Here is a 25,806-nt window from a genome sequence, read left to right as displayed (position 1 = left end):
TGTGAGCCAGAATGTCTGGTCCAGTCAAGCCAGGGTCTAGGAAAGATTGATGGGTAGAACTAAGGTAGGTTTGAATGACATTCAAAGTCCTCAAGTGCTGCAGCTCCCCAGGACACAGGCCAATACCTGAATTAAACAACAGACAGTCATTGTAACTGATGTGTGGTTTCCCACAGTCCTGAAGTCCAAATATTTAATCTGTCCCGGAAAAAACCTCCCCCTAAAAGTCCATTATAAATAATGGATTCTCATGCAGCACAACTGGAATAGACTTCTCAGTGCACAACACCAAATCTGTTTTTGTAAAAGGACAAATGGAGCCAATTCAGTGATTTCACTGGCTAGTGATTTCTTTGAAATAGTTTATGACATACATGAAAATACACTGCAGTGCCTCACTTCAGAAGTCATTTTTCTTTCATTTTTATTAAGTTATAATGTTTATCTTGACAATTAAACTTGGGAATGTGTGAATTCAGTGGCATCATAGAAACCAGTGTATATAATCTGTTTTTGTACCTACACATAACTTACATTTGTACAACCTGCAGCTGCCCAGGAAGGCAGCATATAATAACTATATTAATTACACATGTGCAATATTTAAAGGTTGACCCACAGGTATTTAAGAGTTGAAGTATCCTAGTTCAACTTCTTAATCTCCAACATTCACACAGACACAAGCAGGCTCACATCTAAATCCACATCACAAATAGATTTAGGTTCTTCAAACTTAAATTAGTGTAATTTAAATAAGAAATCCACAAAACAAACTCTAGTATTAATGCTGATTGCTAGAGCATGCCAGCATTTCACAACAGCTATAAATGTGGGAGATTCAACATTTTTGCACTCCTCCTGCTGCAGGCACAGCTGAGGAATGTTCAGACACTCTCACCCACAGCTATATTAGGCACATGTCTCAAGTGCAGAAGCAGCTTTATAAGTTATACTGCAGACAATGGAGGCTTAGAGGTATAACTCACTGCACTGATGCATTCTTGGGCTGTCTGTTCATTTACTATTGTACAGAACAAACGTGCATCTCTGCTCTCCAGCTGAAATGTAACTGCTCTCAAAGAATATAGTTTTATCACCTGCTTATATGCAATCAGGGCCAGTTGCTAAGGGTAATGAGGTGAATGTTTTTTCTTGGAATTAGAGGCAAGTTCTAATTGGCTGGACATTGCTCCTCTTCTATTTTACACATACCTATTATTTAACTCCTCTTGCTTAGCTTTTCTGGTGCAGAACCTAAAATAAATCAAGAGGCAGTGGTGTTCCTAGATCTCCTAAAAGCTGATTTTAAGCTTACAGTCAATCTTATGAATTGACATTTCTGGGCTTGTATGTTTATAATATTCCTTTCTGACCTGTGACCCCTGCAGTTCACATTAGTAGTCTTATAATCAAGCTTCACTGTTGATGTACTTTTCAAGGTGCTTTCAGGAATGAGGTCTTGCTGTTACAGTGCAGAACTGTGATTAAAAGTATCTATGTGCTATTTTTTCACTCTCTTACTGTTTGAGAGGAAAACACTGGCTAATCCTCCAAGCCAGGCCAAAGAGAGTTCCTATTTAAAAACAGAGGACAGTACTGTTGACCTCTGCTGCTTTGAGATCTGTTATTGAGACCTATAAAAGCTAAATGACTGCAACTCAGAATTTACTCTCACTACAGTTGTATGTATTCTGCCAAGCAGGTAAGTACTTCGGAAAACTTTTATCCTTAAGGAGTTATGAAGGTATGGCACAATATAACACATTAGGTAAAATACAATTGTGATGGAGTAACTTCCTCTACCAGCCATATCTGATGATTTCTAGTAGCCCTCTGGGAAGGGAAGCACAGGTTGATCCTCTTTTCTGACTAGATGCATTTGCAGATCACTGGTAAATGGTCTCTTCCAAGTTACTAGGTCTCTAGAACCACAAATAAAATAAATGCGAGCGATATAAATACTCCTCCCTGCACAAGAAGTATAAAGTTCCATGTTTTGGTTCAGAAGGATATGAGCCTAAAATATCCTTTAATTTTATGATTTTTCAATGTGCATATCTAGATGTAATGTTCTGGTTTACTTATACTTAGTGAATTTATTATTTAGATCCCTAGAAAAGGAGTAGGAATGAAGAAAGAAGACAGGGCTGAAAACTCAGGTCCAAAACATTCAGAACTAAATATTGATACAAAAGGGAAAACCAGTTTCCTCATTGACCATGTAAAGATTCATAACAGCTGGTTTAGAAGTTTCTAAAGCCACTTTTCAATTCTGGAAACATTACAGACTCAGAATAGAAAGAGGGTCAGATCTTACACAAAATTGACTACACCAACTGCGAGCAAAATTAATACATCTCTGTTCAGTGGTCCACAAGAAGAAAGGAATTCTATTAAAAATTGGGGTGGAACCACTTCTACCCCAGGGGGACCAGTTCTTGCTGGTCTGAAAAATGAAATAAAAACCCAAATGAAAATAGAGTCCTGCTACTTATAAACTTTGCACTAATTATGTACAACTCAGTTGCATTCAGCAACTAGCATCCTGTCATGCTAAGTGGGCATGACTTACTGCAGGCACTAGTTAAATAAAATACAATCTTCCAGACATCCTAGAAAGCTTATTGTTAAGGCTTCTGAATTGGCCTAGAAGTTACAGTTTATATACAGTTTACTAGTGCTTTACATCTTTGCAGATACCAGTACTTAATTTTTAAACTGAAAATGAAACGTAGCCAGAAAACTTTTTAAAGCGTTTTACCAATTTATTTAAGGAAATTACTCTAGCCACAAGCTTGAAGGTCCCCTGCTGTGTACTTTTCATTGCTTGGCTCCCAATCTGTAGTTGATATTTTCTGTTTTGCAGAAACAGTGTTCATTGTTTATGGGCTGACATCCCATCTTTCCTTAGTTCTCCCCTCTCTAGACTAAACAATGCCAATTCCTTCCACCCTCCCTCATACTGCCTTCTAGACTGTTGCTCATTCTTTTTACTTCTCTTTGGACTGTCTCCAGGGTGTCTACATTTTCTTTCAAGTACGGTGCCCAAAACAGTACTCCTGCTACTGGAGAGTGGAAGAAGCACTTTACACACTCTGCATAAAATGCTTGTATTCCAGAACTGCTTTATTTGGCTTAAAATTTGTGGTAGTTGGTGGGAGCTTTTTGAGCAGTTTAACTGAAGATGTATGTTCAGAGTCTTGTCTTGTGAAAGTTGGGTTCAGGTATAGATTTGTTTCCTAACAAGTCATTTCCTTTATTACAAGGCATGCCAGCAAATCAGGAGTCAGCTCTGATTTACTGTACAAAATAAAGTGCTCTGTACTTTTAGACTGAAACACTGTTTCATGAAAAGCAATTGAACATCTGTTAATTGGATTTCACAATTGACTCTAAACTTTAATATAGCAATGTGTTATTTACTATTTATATTTGGTTATGAAAATAGTCTTAGTTAATGGTCTAGACCAGTGTAGTCCAAATATTAATTGGCAACACCTCCCCTACTCTTACTTTGCTGTATTGCCTTAAATTGTGCTGTATTTAATTAAGAGGATTTGGAACAGACCTTAATGAGATTTCACAGCAGAATTTGAAGGATTTTGTTTTTCAAATACTCACCAGAGGTCAGTGGTCTATTACACTTGGTACTGGGCAAACATGAAACTAATTCAGCAAGTTTGGCTGGTTTTTTTAAACACCTGTGTTGATCCACAGAAGTCAGTGAGTCTCAGGTAAAATAGAACTTTGTAAGGCAGAACTTTCTAGTCTCACAGTCTCAGTGCTTAGTTATAGTTGTATAACTTTGCATGGGAAAATGAAAGTGGGGCTGCATATCAAATATTGTTCTTTGCTGTAGAGGAGGGGAGGTAGAATAAGTATATTTTAAATTACTGTTCCAGTTTCATGCCATCATTATGAAACAAGTCTAAAACCTGAAAGAGGGAATGAAAACAGAAATTGTTAGCTGTAAAGCTCAGTAGTCAGTGTTCCCTTGAAGACAAGTAATGATGTCAGTGAACTAACTTCAAGGTTGAGTAAATAAGATTAGAATAATAATCTATAACCTGGGAAATTACAGAAATCTTCAGTGGACTGTTTTGAAGACAGACCAAACAATCATTAGTTTTGGGGAAACTGCTACTGCAGGCTATTATAACTTTTCCAGAAAATTCACAAAATTCCTTCTCTCCACTTACCACTGCTGGCTTAAAAAGCAGATAAGAAAGCATTTTGGTGGTTTAATATATAAATTAATCAAAATGTGGGCTAGAGCAAAGAAGGGAAGTCTTTCATGTTGTTTTTGCTGAGGAAATAGAATAATGGCAGCCAAAAAAACCACAAACCATAAAAACCCAACCCCAAAACTATACTTTGACAACCCTAACTCATCTGTTATGCAAAGCTTTTATGTGTCTTAAAGAATTGTTTAAAAAAGAAACCTGAGGATATGCAAAAGATGCATTTAGTACAAATATGGTGATATTTATATGTAGTTTGTGTTTATTCAGCTAAGCACTGCCAGTAGGTATGCCTTTTTTTTTTCTTCTTCAAAGCCAGCTGAAATTTGACTTAAAAATACTGACCAGAACATAGGAGCATAATGTTCTTGCATGCCTAAAGCTATTAAATGTTGTGAAATCAAAGTGGGCAAAATCCACATTAACATGAAGAAAACTGACAGTCTCTTGGTCTTTCTTGTCAGACAGAAATTTGTGCAACTGATAACACTTCAGGATTCTGGCACTGGCAAAATGTGCATGCCAGACACAGGAAACCAAGAAAAACAAGACAAACCACAGAAGCCTCCAAAATTGTACCATTTTTATAGTTTAGTGAGAAGATGGATGTTCTTACTGTGACTGACCTCCAAGAAGCAGACTTTTAAGCCAACACAAATATTAGCTTATTTAAGCCTGTGAACATACATATAATATTGGACATAGGACAATCCAGCTTAAGTTTGATCAGATTTTAGACCATTAACTGAACTCAACTTTGTTTAGCAATTTACCTTATTAACAAAACAACCAAAAGACAACAAAAATCCCCCTACAAAAACCCATCAAAAATGTTCAATGGTTTCTTGTATTTAGCAACCATAATCTCAGAAGTCAGTGCTCTCGATAATTAAACTAGAAATTCTTTTAAAATCAACACTTATGTTATTTAGTTCTACGTAAAACTTAAATAAAAATGTTCATTGTAATTCAGGTGAACATTGAAGGTCATTGTGTTTGCTAATGAAAATTATTTTATTACACTAAAGTTAGCATTAGCTAATTTAAAATCATCTTCATTGGAGAAAAATGGTGAGGTGAAATATCTACAATTGTTTTTCATTTAACAGAATTAGCTAATTGTTAAAAAAATGATGATAATAGCTGCTAATTGACCTCAAAACATCCTTATTCACATGCATTCATAAAAAATGACTGTTTTAATTTGTGTGAGAAGGAATAAAAAGATTTAAGCAGAAATACTCATTTGAATTTGGACAAGTCACCTACAGTTTCAAAACCATGACTGGATTTGGATGATCACACTCTCACATTAATTCTCTGCGATGCTGCATATTTATATGAGAATTCTGATGAAGGAATGGCCAGCCAGCACTTTCAAAAGTGAAGCTTGATTAGACCACCATTAGTAAATTCAGTTTTTCTGGGCCAGATTTACCCTTTTAATATAGTTTAGCAATGCCATCAATTTTGTAAAAATACTCTGAAGTCCTGCTAATAAAATTAGAAATATTAGTAATAGATATTAAAAAGATATATTTACTATTTTATGAGATTATAAAGCAAGCAACACACAGTCATGCCTTGTTTGTCATTTGCTTTCAATTCCTTCTACTCACTTGTTTTCCAACTACCCAACTCTTAAATGCCTGCTTTTTTAAAATCACCAAACTCTCTTTCCTCTGTATTTTTTTTCCTTTTTCTTTTCATTGTGTTATATTTTATCCTCCCTAGGCCATCACAACCTGTAATAATTTCTCCTATTCTGATACATAATAATTTTTACTATGGAATATTACCCTACCTTATTGAACTTAGGAATAAAGTCTTGCACCAATTCATTTGCATTTATGTTATTGTACCTTCCACAGAGCAAACACCAACACAATAACTCCCCATTAGAAGTATAAAACTTAAATGCTACTATATGCTTACACATGTTACATGTGTTTACATGTAATGTATCAGATGCCTCTACTCCTGAAAAGAAGCCTCTGTTATGTGAAGTCATACCCAAGATCTCCAAAACACATATCAGGAACTATACAAAAATATTTTTAAGAAATCTGCTTTAAGAACATACAGTGTACCTTGCACAAAAGACAATCCCTTAAAATCACCTGTCCTTGCTAGCACAAAAACAAGTAGTTTGTCTCTTATGATGATCCACTAAAGCAGGAACAAGTGGCCCTTTGACTGAAGAGGCAGGAAAATAGCAAGGATGTACTGTACTAAAAACCTTGCAACTCCCACACCAATAAATAAGCAATGGATGAAAATAGACTATTTTTTTGGTTTTCCCTTCAAAGACTCATTCTGTCATTTTTATTATATTTGCAGGAACACATAAAAATTCATCCCAGGCAACAGTTCTATGACTGGAAAGACAAACATTTATCCCTGGCCTACATTTGTAACATCATACCTGAGATAGTCCTCTCTGAAGGTCAACATTAAAATACTGCTTTTCAGTGGTAGGGACTTTCTGGTGGTGCACATATGAGAGAAAGCCTGTCCTAGAGCATCATTGCTTCAATTCCTTGTATCCCATACCTTCAACACAAATGTAGAAATAAGAGGGCTGATCCCACAAATTTGGGGATCAAATTTTTCTTTTAAGCAGCTTCTTTGTAATTTAATTCAGGTGGTCACTTCAGTTTCATAGATGGAAATTCTCTTAAGAGAGGAAAAAAAGTACATTGCAACCTAAAAACCTCCACCTCTCATAGGTCATTTCAAACTTGAAACTCTTGCAAAAAGCTCAAAGGCTGAGGGAAAGCATTAATCTCAGGAATGGAACTATATATTTCATAGGTTAAGATATCTTTTTGTACCTTCATTCTTTTGTACCTGCTGTACTCCTAAAAATAGGAACGTTTCAAACATACCTTTAACAGTGACTCACATCCTGATTTGCAGGGTAAAAACCTGAAATCCCATCATACTATTTCATGGTATTTCATGGTCAAACACGGCAAGGGCTCTAGTCTCCTGCATTTTCTTCCTTTAGTTGAACACTGAAGCTTGGCCTGTTGTGCTGACAATGCTATTTTGTAACCCTAGCTGTGAGGACTGGCATTTTGGGTGTCTGTAGTTGGAGAAGAACATAAATGTGAAACAGAAATGGTAAACAGAAGAATACATTATTTTTTTTAATTGCATCCTATTAATGTGACAATTTGGGAACCAGATATTTGTGACACTCCTTTCTGCAGTTCCTTCCCCCAGTTATTCCTACCACCAACATGACTGAACCAAACAGAAAGCCAACTGTCAAGAGAGCAGATCTTACCTTACCGGGAAAAGAAATAATTATCAGACTGCTGGAAGTATACTGCAGACTGTCATGCACACTTAACAGCAGCTTTAAATCTGTAGTGAAGCCAGATTAGCCTCAAGAGGAAAAAAGAAAGAGGCAAAAAATATTAATTATTACAAATTAAGACACAAACTTGTTCTGCTGCTCTTGTGGAAACTTGGATTGTACATGAGACATGCAAATGCCCAGGGGCAACTAAGTGTTTGGAGAAAAATTTATCATGGGGACTTTGAATAAAAGAACAGAGGAATCTGAATTATTTTATTCCAGTCAGTATAGAACTGTACCTTTGAATTCATGCTTTTATAAAAGAGATGATAAATCACTAGTCAGACTAAAGTACATTGCTGGTTTTCAAAGCATCTTCTATATATTGATGAAATATACAAAAGGTAAATTTTGACAATGATTAAAAATTCATCCCATCATGAACAGCATGCAGTTCATTGGAATATAGCTCTTTGAACATGACTATGTTCCAGACGATTAAAGATTTCTTCTTCTGTTTCTGGAGTGAGCTGTATATTATCTTTGATTGGAGACAAAGGATCTGACTTTCTACAAGAAGGAAGTTTTTCATACTCTCTGCACAAAAAAACCAAAGACAAAACAAAATTGAAGAATGATGTTTTGTGTTTCTAACCACAGGCCTGTAAGAATATACAGGTTAAAACAAAGCAAGACCCATCACCTAACTACCCACTACACCTATGAATAAGTAAAAAATAAAAATTTCTGATGCAAAGTTTTAATTTCAATTTTAGTACAACTGAACAACTTCACTGAAAGTGACAGAATGATAGCTGTTAGCTTTACTTATGCAAGACTGTATGTATCCCATCCTGCTTGGGGTTGTACCTGCTTCCTTAACATTTAGGTCTTCTGAATAAGTGTAGTTTTATATATATATATCCTGTGAGCCTTGACATTGAGGCAGAACAGGTTAGTGTCCCACAGGATGTATTTGCCATAAGGTAAAAATTGTTAAAACATAAGGCTAATTTAGAAACGTCTTAAAAACTGAAAAAAAAAAAAAAAGAGCTAAGCAAGTTCTAGCAGTAGAAAGCCCAATTTGTGAAATATGTTGAGAAAAAAAAAAATCCCCTAAAAGCTAAGAAATTATTGCTTACATAGAAGTAACAGAAAAATATATATCCCCAGTATAAACAGCCAGAGGTTACAAACCAACCAATCAAACCAAACCAACCAAAACTGGGTGGATAAATTGTGCATGGTGGGAGCCAAGTCTTGCAACCATCAGCAGAGTGCCACCTAGGCTCACACTGGTCTATCTGCCTGTATTCTGGTAAATCCAAATTTATGAATTTTCTCCTTGCGAGCAACCCTGGTCAGACATTCCCAAATAGAGGCCAAGCAATTAATACAAAACCAGTTTCATTTCCTCCTTGAAACTGTTGATCATTTTAACACCGCATAAGAAAGATAATAAAAAGTAAGATTTCTAAAAGTGTAAACACCTTAAGTCATACTTTTAAAACAGAAAACAGTTATATGTTTACAATAACCTACCCTAAGGCCCAAACGTACTAAAATACATTCATCTGAATTAACACATGCTCACCAATATCAACATTTACTACTCAGTGCAAAGAATACATCTGTCTTACTCACATTTGGTTTCAAGTTAGTGAAAATAATTTCATTTAAATAAATCTTATTTATTCAAAGTTGAGATTGCTACTTAAAGCTGGGAACACTTTGCCACCAGAAGTTTTTAATCTGAGCCCATGGAGATAGTGCAAGTCAGAATAACTACTCTTCAGATTCTGTTGTACTTTTTAAAAATAATAGTTGCCCTTAAAATTCAAACCCTGAGGCTATTTGCAGAAACTTCAAGTTAGAAAAGTCATCTCCACAAGGGAAAGCAACAGAATTTTATAACGTGCAAGAATGCCTCTTGTAACCAGATACCCTTGCTAACAGAAATATTCCATCCGTTCACTGTCATCTTGAAAGCAGAATAGTTCTGACAATCAGCCATCTCCAAATGTGAGTGACATGGAGTTAAACAGAAGCCATATTGTACTCAATTAAATTTAGCAACTTGAATGCAGCTTTTGCATTTAGGTCAATAAATTATTTTTGGTGTTTGATGCCAAACAATGGCAATGATTTTCATATCAATTATGGTAAACTAAATGTAATTATCAATAAAATTAATTAAATTTCAGCTAGAGTTTTGCCTGGTTAGAAAGAAAAAACTAATTATAAAAATATATTTAGGAAAAACCACGCTTCATGTTTACATCAAGCTTAGAAAGTTATAAATCCTAAGTAGAAAATATCTAATCTTGCACTGTTTTTCTTACTGAATTGTATGGAGAACATGTATAGAGGCTGCTTTGAAAATTGTTTCTTTGAGAAAAAAGCATGCAGTGTACTAAATAAAGGATTGAAGCAACTCACCTTTTAAATTGGAAGCTTTTCCAGAGTTCTCCAAGAGTGGATTGCAGCCCCAGCTTATTTTCAGTATCACAGTCCTTTTTCTTCTGCACAGGTGACAGTTTCCTGCTTAGTCCACTTACTTTAGCTGGTATCAATGGCTTGAGCTTTGTTACCATATGTGACTTTATATTACTGGATTTACGTAATCCAGGAACCTGTGGGATTTTGATATTGCAGTGCACATGGTTAAAATGACAACCTGCAAGCAACCGATATCATGCTGCAAAGCTTATAATCAAAAAAATAAAGTGTTTTACATTGTGTTGAGATAATGCAACCTGAAATGCCACAACAATGTATATTTAGATAGTCTATAATCTAAAAAATGGTATCTCAAACACATGACATACTGCAGCTATAAGAACTGGTAAACCCACTTCTATAAGCCTTTATATAAAGGTTGTAAATACTAATTTATTTTGAATTCAGTTTTTAAAACCTACTGAATAGTTACTTTTTCATCTGTTTGAAGACTATTTGTTGTGCTCTCATGTGATGCCACCTTTCAGAATTTTAAGAGCATCAGCTCTCTGGTATTGCTCCCTGTGAGTCTCACTCAGATTTCATGAAGATGGAGCCATAAGCAAGAGCACAGGTAACAGTATGATGACCCCAAGGATCATTAAACCTCTACCTGGACTTTCTTATCCAATTTCTATACCAGAAGCTCAGAAAAGCTGTGCTTGGCCAGAATCTCTCTCTTAAATACAACCAGACTTAAATTGGAACATCTCAGCAGCCTTTTCTTCAAAGAGAATTCATAGCTTAATTCCTTCTGAAACATCATGGCATTTTGCCATCCCCCCACCACACACATTTGTTATATTTTTCTCCTTTTTTGCATCTCAAATACTGTGCTCAGTTTTGATCTCTATCCACAAGAAAGACATTGAGGCACTGGAATGAGTCCAGAGACAAGCAATAGAGCTCGTGAAAGATCTGGAGCACAAGTCTGATGAAGAGCAGCTGAGGGAGATGGGAATGTTTAGCCTGGAGAAAAGGAGGCTCAGGGGCAACCTCATCGCTTTCTACAACTGCCTGAAGGGAATGTGTGGCCAGGTGGGGGGTGGCCTCTTCCTCCAGGCAACTAATAGGACACAAGGAAATGGCCTCAAGTTGCACCAGGGGAGGTTTAGATTGGATATTAAGAAAAATTATTCCTGCAAAGGTTTCTAAAGCATTGGAACAGGCTGCCCAGAGAAGTGGCAGGATCACAATTCTTGGAAGTGTTCAAAAATTGTGTGGATATGGCACTTCAGGATACAGTTCAATGGTGAACATGGTAGTGCTGGATTGACACCTAGACCTGACTGCAAAGGTCTTTTCCAACCTTAATGATTCTATGATTCTATTATTGAAATTGCACTGTTTCTACCTAAATATATTAGGCAGACCTTGGTATTCCAAGGAGTGAAAAAAAGTGTCTAGAATGTGAGCTAAAAATTGGAACAGGAATACTAGGAAGAATAAAATAAAGCACCTAAATCCTACGTATCCCTATAGTTCTGAATTACATCTGAGTTAGAAATTATTTAGCTATCCCAAAAGTATGCTAAGAAATTTAAAGCCAGAGCAGAATGCTCTTTTCTATTATCAGTATTAGACTCTTTGCTGAGCTCACAGTAATTGTGAAAAATAGTTAGCCGTAAAAAGCACAGCTGAAATAGTATCATAGGAAAAAACATGAGGTCTTAGGGAGCTCTGTATCACAGACACGTTTTAGTAAAAAGCTTCTACTAGTTTTGATATTAGAATTGAGTACGTAGCACTGCCTATTTTGGACTGGAACCACTATAAGAGCTGACAAACTTTTCAGATTGCCTCCCCCAGTTATTAAATTCCTCTAAGTAAATCTACATAGCTGATATTGAGCTTACAAAAATCAGAAGAAATTATGCATTTTGTGATTAACTGCTTCTTCCCTAAATCTGGAATTCATTTTTCCCTTTAGTATTTTCTGCTGTATTTAAGACCAGCACACACTTCCCTTTTTTTACACTTGCAGGATCCTAATGAACATCCTAACAAAATTTTAATAAATTTTCAGAGAAAACTGAGCCAAAAGTGGTGCTCCTTATCCCTGCCTTTTGCTCTCCCATGGTCTCACTGGTGTAACAACTCACAGGAGCCCAAGAGCCTAGGTGGGGCCAAGTTACCACATCACTGATCTTTTGGTTGTTGCTGTCAGATTACTTTTTGGCCAAGCAGTTTTCTGATGTAATTATTTATAATTATTATTCCCAGTACATAACAGAAGAAGAGAGAACTCAAGACCATGGCAATAAGTGATGGAAATCCTCCTACCAGCTACTTGCTTTAAACTAACCCTATTGTCCTCACACATTTTCAGCAGCTTTCATTTTCTGAAGGGCTCCAAGCATGCTGAAATTCTGTTTTTATGTGATGCTTATACTACACATCAGTACTTCCATAATGTGATCCCTCAATATTTAATATATTCACTCTCCCAATATACCTTCTAAGGTGAGCAAAATAATGTAAAACATATTAAACACAGCCTTAAAAACCAAAGCAATAAAAATTCTGAATGCCAGGATGATTTCCTTGCTCAGTCTTGTTGAAAAAAAGCAGGAAAAATGTAAGTGCTCCAAAATACAAATGTAACTTGTTCCTGAACAATTAAGTTCCTAACAATAACCACAAGATGTCACTATTTTACAAAATACACAATATTCTTGTCTGGCAGAGAGAAGCTTTTGATTTTTAGTCTGTCTACACAAAAACTTACTAGGGGGCATACATGGAAAACGTCTGCCTCTTACATCTTTTGGTCAATTCTAATGACAATGGCTAAGGAGTCAGAGCTGTTAAAGTCTTAGAAGTTATCAACCAGAGAAATATATTAAGCTCTTAGAAATGTTCCACAAACAAGGAACATAAGTTTATTCTCATACATACAAGCAAACACAGAGAAGTCAAATTACAGTTGCATCTTGAGACTATATCTGGACTTTGAACACTACTGCAATTTATATCACAGAACTTTAATGGATTTTCTTGCCTTACCCTGGCTTACTTTACACTGAAGTGTTTAAAATCCCCAAACAAGTTGCAACGCTGTTATCAATTATAGGTGGTTATATTTCACCCCAGCTCCAGGGTAGATGAACAAGACTAAAGCATTGCCTTGTCAACATTTACATTGCTTAAATCTTTCATTACAAGTTCTAAAATGAACTAGTAAAAACTGATTTTCAGGGTTTAGTAAAGCTCATAAAATTAAAAGAGTTCTTACCTTGGTCTTTATGATTGTATTTTTTTTGTTAGTTTGAACAGCAGAAAATGGCATAGACAGAGAACACTGATCATCATTCAGTTTTGAACTAGAATCAGATTCCTTCAAGAGAAAATAGATCTGGTTTTAAAACAGGTTGTCTTTTTGTAAACATAATATATGCTTTCATAGCTACATGTATATATATACTTTGGGCTACAACATTTTCAGCAGTTCTAAGAACTCATACAAAAACATGGCTTTTAGCAAGCAACACTACAAAGGCATGCATATGCTTCTGAAAGCACTTCAAGGACTAAAAGCAGAGAACAAAAGGCTGCCTACCAGGTGTGTTTATGAGACACCGCAGTGATAGCAGCAGAAAACTCAAAACAAACTAAAACCACAGAATACATTTTATTTAAGCTAGTATGTCAATCCGTTCTGTACAATTATGTTAAGCATTGAAAGAATATGATCATCCTGTGATTCTATGTAGAGATAGGTTTTGTTAGCACAAGCTACATCATCTCTAGGGCACCATTCTGTAAAGGAGACTTGACTAAATAATTTCTTTTATAATTTGAAGTGAAAACAAATACTGAAACAATGTCTAATTTTCTTACCTTTTGTTACCTGTTTCTTACCTGTTTGTTGGACACTTGCAGGATTTCTGAAGACTCCAAACTGCATTCTGATGGCCCAGAAGACCCATGAGACTGTGATGACTGTTCCAGTTCTATTAAGGGGGAGGACTCTTCCTCCGATTCATTACACACCGCCACATTAATCTGATCTTCCTGGGATACAATGCAGTTGTTTCTCTGTTGGTGAAACTGCTGTGAAAATACAGTGTGAGGTAGACCAAGATTTCCTGAGTTACTTTTGAGGCTGCTAAACCCCTGGGAACAACTTTTCTGCATTTTTCCAGGAGGTGTAAAGATAGTCCATGATGATTTTTCAGTTTCTGAAAACCTAGAAATATCTTCAGCTACATGTTTTGTTTCCTGTTTCTGGCAGTCCTGCTCAGCATCCTGACTTAGATCACCGGCTTCCTTCTTTGCTCTACTGTCAAACATATCTGCACCATTGCAGAAAAACCTAAAAAAGGGAAAAAAAAAAGGTGAAAGCAAGGGGGAAGAAAGTTATTGATGATGACATACTCATTTGCATCGTTTTTATCCATCAATTTTATTTTCAAGGTATACTTGCAGACAAATTATTTTGGCAACAGGAGAAGTCCCTCAGGGAGACATTAAGCAAAAAAGTACCAACAAAAAAACATCCAGAAAGCCTACAAAATTTCAGATTATATTAATTAAAGATGATAAAGCTAGTAGTGAAATACTACAGCACCACTTATCAAAGAAAATAGAACCTTACTACATTTTTTCTATGCTATAGCAGCAGTTCCTCAGAATACTGAGCACAGATTTAGGGAAGAACCTATCAGCAGTGACAACTCTTAACTTTTCATGCAATAAAAAAGCTTTCCAAAACTTTCAGCTCAGAAAGGTGTGCTTTAAAACAAAGGCATTAAGACTGCTCTGCAAAATTGCACCGCTCAACAATATTCATATTATTCAAGACAAAAATTACACAATAATAGACCTAATTGTGATAATGTTTTATAAAACAAATTCAAGTAGATGTGACCAAATGGGACTAAATGAAAAAAAACCCGAAACCTAACAAAGTCCCTGTTCTCAAAGTGATGCTGCAGAGATCAGCAGTGTCAGCTGAATGGGATGGGATAAGAATAGATATTTGTCATTGAGTATGACCAGGTTTAGCTTTACTGCAATAAACCAAAAGCCCCATCAACTTAAGTCCATGAATTCATTGACTGCTTATATATTTGCTACAAGTAGCTATCCTTGTTTTTTGAGATATATCACATGTCTTTTACCTGGGAAAAAACCCCAGCTAACTCCTAATTAATTTTGATACCTAGAGATATTAAATATTTTCTTGAGAGACACCAAATTGATCACAGAGGCAGAGCACCTCTCCTATAAAGAAAAGCTGAGAAAGCTTTTCTGTTCAGCCTAGAGAAGAAAAGGTTCCAAGAAGACCTTTATAACACCTTGCAGTACTTACAGGGGAGCCTAAAGGAGAGCAGGAGAGGGACCTTTCACAAGGCTATGTAGTGACAGGACAAGAGGGAATGATTTTAAGTTGAAGGAGGCTGAAATCAGATACTAGGAAGAAATTCTTCACCTTGTGAAGTGTGGTGGTGGTGAATGTGAGTGTGGTGGTGCACTGGAACAGGTTGCCCAGAGAAACTGCAGATGCCTACCCCTGGAAGTGCTCAAGATCAGTTTGGATGGATCTCTGAGCAGCTTGGTCTAGAAAAAGGTGTCCTGACAATGTCAGGGGGTTTGGAATGAGATGATTTTAAGGTCCACTCCAAACCAAACCATTCAAGTCTCAGTCTTCACTTCAGCAGTAAAAAAATCAACATTATCTGTCCTCCCAAAGACAGCATGCCTAGCACAAAGAATCCACCATCTTGGCTGAGATGCAATACAGTTGCATAAAAAGTCTGAGGTAGCATTTTTCCTATTTTCAGTATTCGGGCCATTCAGCAAACAGTATTTTTGCTACTTATGAAAACATGTGACATAAGCATACCTGCTTCTTGTTCCTGGAATAATTACAGCATCCTTCTCTTTGTTTTTCTTTTGTAAAAATGAAGCAAATTTATTTCTAACTCTGGGTAGGGAGTTAGTGTTTTCTTGAGTGATGGAAACTGCTGGAGAATCAAGGGTTTGTATTGCTGATACATTCTTTTGTGCTTGACCGCCATTATCATCCTCCTTCTTGATTCTTTTTGTTTTTGAAAATGAATATTGCTTCAACAGATCTCCATCTGAGACTTCTTCTGAATCTAAAGACAATTTAAGCATCACTGTAAAAGTACATTCTACAATTAACCAGTTATGAGATAACAAAACATTGCATATTTACTCTCACAGGCTTAAAAATATTAGTAAGGTCTGGTAAGGAAATAGAGTTTAGTTGTCTTTAATGCCATTGTTTTCTAGTACATTGCCTTAAAAATAACTCAGTGAAAAGATAGATGGAGTGAAGGCAGAACAACTACAATGAAACTACATTTGATTTAGAGGCAGGTTGCTAAACTACCTACAGACTTTGATAAGCGAGGGAATAGGAAGATACCAGGAGTACCAAAGGAAAAAAAGAAAACCCCAGCAGTATAATCAGAAAGCAAAGGAAGCAGTGGAAAACAACAAAGCACAATAGGAATAAAAATTGCTTCTTCTATTACAAGCCCACAGTTTATCTGAGCACATATAATTCAGGTGGCATAGAAGATGAGATAACACAGATACACTAGAGAAAGCAAAAAATTTGGCATAAAGAGCATAGTCTGAGTACAGAAAACATTCTTGGTTTTCAGTCTGGCCTAATATTAATGCTAGGAAAACAAGCTGTTTTAACTTCTTCACAAGCCATTTCAAGATAGAAATTAAAACCAAAACTATATCAAAATACAGCTTATATTAAATATAACCTGAATTTGATACCACCAGAGTTTTATAGCAAACCAAAGATTAAGATCAAGTCCTGTTGAAAGTTTGCTGTCACCCTTAATCATCACATAGACTTTAATATTATGGCCTGTTAGTCTTGTAGCTTGTTAAAAACAGAATACAGACAATAACATTCAAGAGTTAAGCCTCTAAAGCCTCATACCATAAAGTACAAGATAAAGTCTTTTCCCACAGCCTTCTACTGTTGTTCATACACTTATTTAATAGAAACATACCACTCCTTGGCCTTTTTGACAAGAGCTCTTTGCCTGCAAGCTTTAGTCCTTTAACACTAATTATTTTCTCCATGCCTTTGGTTAATGGTTTCTCTGGGAAGTGTATTTTAGGAGGAGCAGGATCTTCAGTTGGGCCAAACTTGTACTCTCTGCTCCAAATGCTATTGACATGATTATCATGTCGGTCATTCCAGCCACAACTTCTCTGCTGCACAGGCTACAAAAAACAATTGAAAACCAAGACACAGGTTTATAATTTTGCCTTCTATATTTGATTTCTTGACTCAGCATACAAGGAAGGAAATGTTGACATTTGTACATCTAGTGACATAGTCCACAAAAACCAATTTTTTTTGTTCCCACAATTCTCATGCTTTTCATAGTTTTTGTTGTTCTCCCATGATGTCTTCATTTCAATATGGCACAAGTGACTAACTGCTCATCTCAGACTAAATTTAAAGTTTAAAATTTATTTCTATTCAGGAAACAATTGAAGATTTTTCTTGGAAGAAATCCAAGACTCTCTGTGAATTTTCTCTTTAAACCAGTTACTTCTGTAAGTAAATTTAAGGATTTAGCAAATAAGTCTGAAAATAAAACAGATATTAAATGCCATGAAAACTAAAATTTTACCTTAAAAAAAAAGAGAATTATGTGTGTGAGAGCACACAGTTTCTATAATACCACAATAGCTTTCACTGACAGCTCATTTGTCAGCAACACTCAATCACATTTTCCCACTAACATTCAGACCCACATCAAGTTCTTAATATCTAACTTCACAATAAAGATGTTACCTGTGCTGTGTCAGGGTTATAATTATCAATTTGTTCCATAGTATTGATATCAACATTGCCAATAGCAATTTGAAAAGCAGCATCATCACCAACATGTCTGCTCCCATCATAGTAAAGGAAAATATCTGAATGTTACATTATATTTCAACAACTGCACCGTGAAAGTTAGAACAGACGCTTTCCCATTTTTTGGCTAAAAAGCACGGCTAGAATATTAACCTGAAGGATTAATACTACTAGTCAATCTGATGTAACAGCAATTGTAATAGATCTGCAGCCTTTGGCAAATAATGCAAGTCAATACTAAACCCTTCAATTATCAGCAGGCAAGGCAGTAACTATCTCCTTCCTAATTTCTGCAAATGCCAGAGGTCAGGGGGCTTGAACATACAAAGCTAGTAACTACTTTACAGTTCCCTCTCTTCCTTCATTTTCCTAATCTTACATGTTGAAATTTACACTGCATAGGTGTGGCAAAATGCTACCTTTTCTATAGGAAGTGGGATCTGGTATAAAAGGAAATGCTAAGATTAGAGATTGAGTTGAGCACAAACTGCAAGAATTAAACTGGAAGAGATTATAACACACAACACAGGCAAAAATTCAAGACAGCCACAAGGCAGTCAGTTTATATTTAAACTGTATTAAACAATTTCTTTCTAAAGAAAACAACCAGATCAATAACTTCTGCCTGTATCAATAATAGGTCATTTAGTTACCCCCTGCACTTAAAAAAAAGTATAAAATCAGAGCAAAGGAGAAAATAAGAAAACCCCCACAAAAGTTTAAGACTGCAGTAAAGACACTTTAGTCAAAGCAGGGATGCAACAAAAAAATCCAAGTACATCACAGATGCAATGAAAATTGTAAAATATCACATCAGCTCATTCTTATTTCCCCATTCTGCCCTTTCAACACAAAGGATACCGTCCTGCATAAGTTAGTGTTTCTGGATCAATATCATCTTCATATGCATTCAGAGGAACTAATTTTCTGTGCACAGGATCAAAAACTAACTGATACAGGAATGTATTATTAGCTCGCGTAAAACCCTGTATGTATTCTTCTGGTACCGTTATATTCATCTTCAAGTACTGCCCCATTTTCTTGATAACCTGTCAAAAAAAGAAATTACTCAACTGTGTCATTTTAACAGGTTAAGTGAAAGGTTAAATACTTTTCAAATATTAATTATCTTTGCTTGTAATTAAATGTAGAATGAGTCTCCTACTGCAACAAGCAGATTCAACTTAAATAGGGGAAGGAAAGAAATTAGAACTTCATACATTCTTTTCCTACTCAAATTGTCTACAATTACAAAAATAACAATTCAATTTTTATACGTCCTTCAATAAATCAATCAATACAAAATATGATCAGAAAAACAATCTCCTTAAGGTGTATTTACTTAAACTAATGCACATCAATTTTTTATCATTCATATTATCAGGACATATAAGCAATATGTGGGTGCTCTTAAAATAGAAAAAAAGCAAAACTAACCAGAATAAGCTCTGGGATTTTGCTCAGAGATACATTAAAGCAAATAATGATTTGCATGGGAAAAGTGCAAAGTTCCCCTTTTACTTCCTCAAAAGCAAAACCAGTTACTTTGATGTCTGCTCTATATGATACAAAACATTTTAAAATTAAAAATCATAGTACTTTGTCTGTGAGAGAAAAAGATAAAATACAACAAGTAATTTAAGAAAGACGATAACACACTAAGTTAATTAACTGCATATTAAAATGATTTTATGGATTAGATTAACCTGCCTTCAGGACAGACCCATGAGCTATTCTTATTCGCCCTTAACCTCTCCACTCCCTTATTACCCATACAGAAGTAGTCATTTCCACCCTCTTAGCCTCTCTATTTCCTAATACAAGATTTATTTTAACTTCATACATTGGACAAGAAAAAAACCCACCCCAAATTAATTTGTTTTGCATCAAATCACACTTTTCTTCCATACGGTTTTTAATATGGAAATGTCCATATCCATACATATGCCAAGAAATAGGATTCCCAATCTCTGCCCCTCCCCCACATAGAAAAATCTGTACTGATACAGAAGTTCCAGTTCATCGAGCAGTTCAAATACAAAATCTGTAGAAGAAAGCAGTAATTGGGAGCAGGGGGCCGTGTATGAAAAATATCAAAGTCTTACCAAAAATTAAGTTTCCTTTCAAACACAATATACCTTCGAAGGATTAAAACAAGTCTTTACCTAAGTTGACTTCTGGTATTTTTCTTATAAACATATATCAGCTTCAACACTTGAGTAAGTTTAGGCCAGCATCTTTTTTAAGAATACTAAAAATACTTTTTAGTATTCTCCTCAAAATGGAGGAAGACAAGAATGCTTCATATTTTCAGTTCAGTGTTAAATTTCAAATATACTGATATAGGCTGCCAAAAAACAAAACACAAAGCAAAACTGAGTTTACCTTTATAATATCTGGATTGTTGGCTAATTTTAGTAACTTGCATGCTTTAGCTAACCCAATTCCATGAATTGAAGGGAGGTAGTCACAACCAGAAAGAATACACATGTAGCGGAATTTCTCTTCTGTAAATACATTTCCAAGCTGCTTGCAGTTTCCCAGTCGAGTTTGATCTATCTCTAGTCCATTTCCAAACTTGTCGATTTTCAGAAACACCTGAAAATTAAGAGGAAGTGAAACCAATCATTTTCACCCATATAAGGTGGTTCACTGCACTTGGTGGAAACAGAGAGGCAAAGTTCTATTTTCATCTCTTCTGTTTCCCACATTTGCTGTAGAAGAGTTAATCCATACATCAAACACATTTGGCAACTTCAAACCCTGCTTTTCAGATCTCAGCAAGAGGTAAAGGTTATTAGTATTTTCTTCCATACCTTTTTACATCCAAAAGCTAAAAGATCAGAGTCTTCCGTAATTATAGCTTGAACCATGCCAATCTTATTAAGATAAGCCAGCTGAGCATCAGCTTCATAAGGAGCAACAATACAATCAACTCCCTGGGCCCGTGCAGCCTGTACATAAACAAGAAGCATACAAGTTACTTTGCATTAATTTTCAGTAATTACCCTAAGAGATCTGAAAGCATAAAAACCTCTACATTAAAAAGCCAAAACCATAACCTTTTCAATCACACACCCATCCTGCCCCCAGTGACAGTCCAATACTTCGTATTCAAAAACTCCACTTTAAAAGCAGTTTAGGTCTATATATGGTTTACAAAAACAACTTTTCCTATAACACTATTGCCACTGCATCTGACCACAGCTGACAGCTTTGAACTCATGCAAGTTATATTCTGGACAAAGGAGAACAGTACTAGAACAAACTTAATAATTTTTGATGAAGACCCTATAACTGCATCAAAAGTATAGCAAAAAACTACTAGAACAATTTTTAATGAGTCAATTTTTTTTTGTAGTCTATGCTCAGAAACTAGACAAGGGGAAAAAAAAAGCAAAAAAATTAGGGTTTTTTGTGCTGCAAAAGTAAAACAGGTTCAAATTCAGTTCACAGCGATAGGAAGAGATGCGTTTTGTTTGACACATCATTATTTATACAAATGGGCATAATAAACTTCAAGCTTGTTAATTGTGCCTAACACAATCCAATAACATGCAAGTCAACTACAGAGTGAGCAGGTGGGAATACTTTTCTTTCCTATATATAATATGCAGTGATGTAGCCACAAAAATGAAGAGTAGAATATGCTACCTATTGCAGAGATGTTTTTTAACTGGCATTATCAATAATGTTGACAACTTACTTTAATAACTTCATGAGCCATAGCATGGGTAATATTTATACTTCGCCCAAAACATTCTCTAGCCTCTGACAGTCTCCCTTCCTGCAATAATTGTTTTCCCTTCAGAAGACTGGCTTGACGCCTCCTAAAAGGAAAACAAAAATACCACCAATCTCAGATTATTGTTCACTTAAAAAACAAACAGCAGAAGGGACTAAGAGAGACAGGTAAGAAAGGGGGGAAAATTGCAACACCTTCCAAATGTGAGCCACTGCATAGTTTAAAAAAAAAAAGAATAACTACATCATTGCATTGACAAGGACAACCAGATTTTAATGTTGGAACTGGTAATATTTTCTCAGGAAACAGAGACAAATAGGAACTGAAATCAGCAGTGTAAAAGAAGAAGTGCACCCACTCAGCTTGCAGTAAAATAGATTTAATGGGAGTTGGGAGTATCTGACACTAGATAGTTATTGATTTAGAGGACAGAAAACCTAATTTACTTAATTTCATAAATCGGAAATTGTTCATTTCACGCTGAAGAAAGCACATGTCTCATGAGACTTCATAAATAACAACTGAAAAACTTCATAAATAACAACTTCATAAATAACTACTGAAAAATTCTCATAGCTTCAGTGAAAAGTCCCATTTATAGGGACCTGAATCCAAATTTGAAACAACTTTTATCTAGTTAGTTGTAGAGAAAGATGAGGACAGGGGTACTATATTGAAATAAAATTATATTGGGAAAAAATATTTTTGTCCAGAGATCACAAGTGTAGGTTAACCAACAGCCTCTGATATGACAGGAACTACTGCTCAAAGGCTTACTTCCTTCCTTTATAAAATGGCTTTCATTTATGAAGCGCATCTCTATTTTTGGAATAAAACCTCTAAGAAGTTTGTATGATTTATAGGTAAATTAAAAAATATCACACAACATTGCAGAGGGGTTTACCAGAACTTACTTCCTAGCTGGAGGGTTTTTGACTTTTATTGAAGTGATAAAACTGCTTTGCTTGCAAATCAATACAGTTTGGTACTTACTCTCGTCGTGCCTTTTCCACTTCCTTCTTAGAGGGTAGGGTACATCCATCAAATACCAAAATTGGTTTAATTCCAAATGAGAGGAGCATATGAACAAGTTTCATACAGAAAACTACATAACTGTATCAACAATAACAAAAGTAAGAAAAAAAGAGATTAACAATAAAGTTTATCACAAGTCTATTACAATTTTCCAGCTGCAGGAAAGGAGAACTATAAGTTTAGGACTAACTATTGTTCAAAAATCATAACAGGCTGTACATTCCCCCAGCATCACAAAAAACTAAGAACACTTGAATGCAGTTTGGTTGATTTTTTTACCAAGAGAAACAATCCACTTCCCAATTCAGAACTGGGCTGACTGCTCCTCTCTCCCAGAAAAAACGAAGTAAGAATTCGAGTATAATTCTGTTGATTTTGCTACATTGGGATTCAATAGCGACAAAAACTTGACCAGTTCAAACATGGATTGTCTTTTTACTTTCAGCAAGTCAATTCACCATGGCCAGGGAACCAGGAAGCAGACCAGCACAAGTCTGCCTTTCCCCAGAAATGCAGACTAAATGTACTTTTGTAGAGTTGGAAGTGATGGGGTTATTTAATCTCTCATTGTAGAACTATCTACTCTTCCCTCCAGATACTGGATATATCCTATGGACAAGAAATACATTTGTATCTTCCCATACTAAAAATACAGGCACAGCACTGAAAATATTCCAAAAGTCAGAAAAGTTTCCCTTCTTTAAAAACTGTGAAGATAGTATATGGCTCAGGAGGCAACCAGCCACTGCCTTCAAACCCATCCCTTGAAAAAATATTTGTTGGGTGTTCCAAATGTTATTTATTCCCTCAGACCTCTCATCTTCCTACCTGTTATTTCTACAGATCCGTATGAGATCATTTTATCAGCAGCACAGAACTAGAATCTAAGAACTGCTGTAAACACTAAGCAAGCACGTTGCAGATCCAATGCCCAAAGGAAAAAAAAAAACCTTTTTTTTTATTTTAAGGACACTGTTTAAAACAGCAAGAGCAATCCCATCAGCAGAGGGAGGAGAAGGAGAGTGGGATTTAGAAGCATTTAGAATGCAAGGATACAAGCACTGAAGAAACTAGATTTAGAGCTACAGAAAAAAAACTGATTTTTCAAAGACAGGCACAAATAGCACTGTAGCTATATAAACTTTCATCCAGATGAATGTTTAAGTATGAAAGAACTCTATACTATAGTTAAGGTGCCAGTCTAGGATCATATGTGCATGGAAATAAGATTTGGCCATAAAGTACCTATGTATTCAAATTCAACCATTCCAAAGTTTCCTATGACTACTTCTCCTGACAGTGAATTTTTTCCTCAGCTGAAGTGTATCCTATCTCAGGAGTCTAAGGAACCTTCACTACCTTCAAGGCAGGGTTGGATTGAAATTGCACAGTTCTTAACATAAGCAGCAGCAAATATTTGAATCCATTTGCAAAGCACCAAGTCTGTCCTATCTCCCATCAAACATTTGATGGATCCAAGGGCCCCTGGGTGGTGCCAAGCAATAGGACAAGAGGCAGCAGGCAGAAACCAAACCACAAGAATTCCACTGGAATATAAGCAGAACCTCCTTGCTGTGCAAGTAACCAAGCACGGAAACAGGTTGGCCAGAGAGGTTTTCGAGTCTCTTCCTTCTCTGGAGACACTGGAAAGCCACCTGGACCCAACCCCAAGTAATGTTCTCTAAGGGAGCCTGCATGAGATGACATCCTGTGGCCCCTTCCAGCCTTACCTATATCCAATCTAAAACAAGAGTTCAAGCCACACTTCCCGAGATAGGCAAGAAATGCAAACCTGATCTAAGGTGTGGAGGTAAATTTGAAATATGACCACAATTTTTGTGTATTTCCTTCCCTAAAAACGTGTAAACGTGATTTAGAAAAGCTACTTTAACTAAGAGCATAGTATGTTCAGCAAAAAATCTTAGACCTTATTCAGACCACAACACATCTCTCAAAATTCCTTGATATCATAATAACCTTTGTCACAGAAGTATTTACGAAGTCTCTTTGCTTACAAAAAAGATGTCTGAAAATAATATTAAATTTGAAATGAAAAGAATTCCACGTACAGAATTTCATCAGAGAAATTAGATTATAGTGGAGAGCAACTCATGCTAGGAAAAAAAACCCTAACTGATACAGCCTTGTGTACTCTTAACACTCTAACAAAAAAAAAAAACCAAAATTGAGAGTTTTCCCCCAATATATACTTTTAAAAATTTTATTCTGCACAACTGGAAAGCTGTTTATTTATCGCCAAAAACTTCTATTACTAAAGAGTTCAACTCAGAATTCAGAATCAACAGCAAGAAGCGAAACTTCTGTAAATTAGTTTTTAGTTCAAGAAACACCAAGTTGACAAAACCTTAGTTTGCGAAAGGGCCGAGAGCGAAACATAAGAAAAACTTACATATCCGTGGGCTCCCCCCGGGCCAGCTTCTCGGCACAAGCATAGGCGCCCTTGTGCAGCCAGCAGTAGGTGTCCACAGCTACCGCCATTCCTTTGTATTTCTTCACGTGGGAAGGCTCGGCAGCCTCCTTGATAAACTGGAGCAGGCCCTGGATGCCCATGATGCCGCAGAGCGGGAAACAAAGAAAGGAGCCAAGGCAAAGCCGAGCGCTCTGAGCTCTCGACGCTCGCTCTCGATCTCTGTTCAAGGGCCGGCTCAGCTCACGGCCGGGGCGCTGGGCCCCAGGGCCACCAGCAGCTCCTGCGGCTGCCCCCGCGCATCCCGGCTCGGGCCGCCTCCCCACGCGGCGGCGGCGGCTGTACCTCTTTGCGGGTCGGTGCTGCCCGGAGAGTGGGGAGAGAGAGGGAGAGAGAGGCAAGGGACGCGGAGACCCGGCCTGACCCGCCCGCACCTCCCGGGGCAGCCGCGGCTCCTCCGGCCCGGCCCGGCTCAGCCCGGCCACAGCGCGCGGCCGCCGCCCGGGGCTTTCAAGCAGCGCGCGCTGAGAGCCGTGGCCCCGCCCCGCGTGCGGGAACTACGATCCCCATGGTGCCCCGCGCCGGCGGGGGCAGCGCATTGGTGACGGTATTCCTCACGGCATTCCTCACGGCCGGCGTGCGGCGGACACGGCTCGTGGATAACAACAGGAACGTGACATT

General features: G+C 36.7%; 1 protein-coding gene across 2 annotated transcripts; it reads right to left on the bottom strand.

The window, feature by feature from the left end:
- Nucleotides 1-4,822: 4,822 nt before the first annotated feature.
- Nucleotides 4,823-25,498, bottom strand: EXO1 (exonuclease 1). Of its 2 annotated transcripts, XR_009418054.1 has the most exons (14): nt 25,108-25,498; nt 22,656-22,775; nt 21,624-21,747; nt 20,734-20,871; nt 20,303-20,515; nt 18,779-18,966; nt 17,852-17,948; nt 17,055-17,271; nt 15,896-16,151; nt 13,909-14,362; nt 13,283-13,384; nt 9,988-10,181; nt 7,130-8,145; nt 4,823-6,794 (listed from the first exon to the last, which is right to left on the bottom strand). XR_009418054.1 is itself a non-coding variant. In XM_059468202.1 (13 exons), exons 1-13 carry the CDS (start codon nt 25,266-25,268, stop codon nt 8,004-8,006), a joined length of 2,406 nt encoding a protein of 801 aa, XP_059324185.1. In that variant the 5' UTR covers nt 25,269-25,498; the 3' UTR covers nt 4,823-8,003. The 2 variants fall into 2 exon arrangements, 1 of the variants encoding a protein (XP_059324185.1); XM_059468202.1 differs by having other exon boundaries at nt 4,823-8,145.
- Nucleotides 25,499-25,806: the final 308 nt, after the last annotated feature.

This window comes from Ammospiza nelsoni, chromosome 3 (genome assembly GCF_027579445.1).
Source record: "Ammospiza nelsoni isolate bAmmNel1 chromosome 3, bAmmNel1.pri, whole genome shotgun sequence".
Taxonomy (NCBI): domain Eukaryota; kingdom Metazoa; phylum Chordata; class Aves; order Passeriformes; family Passerellidae; genus Ammospiza; species Ammospiza nelsoni.
This window is presented reverse-complemented; position numbering and strand designations above follow the sequence as displayed.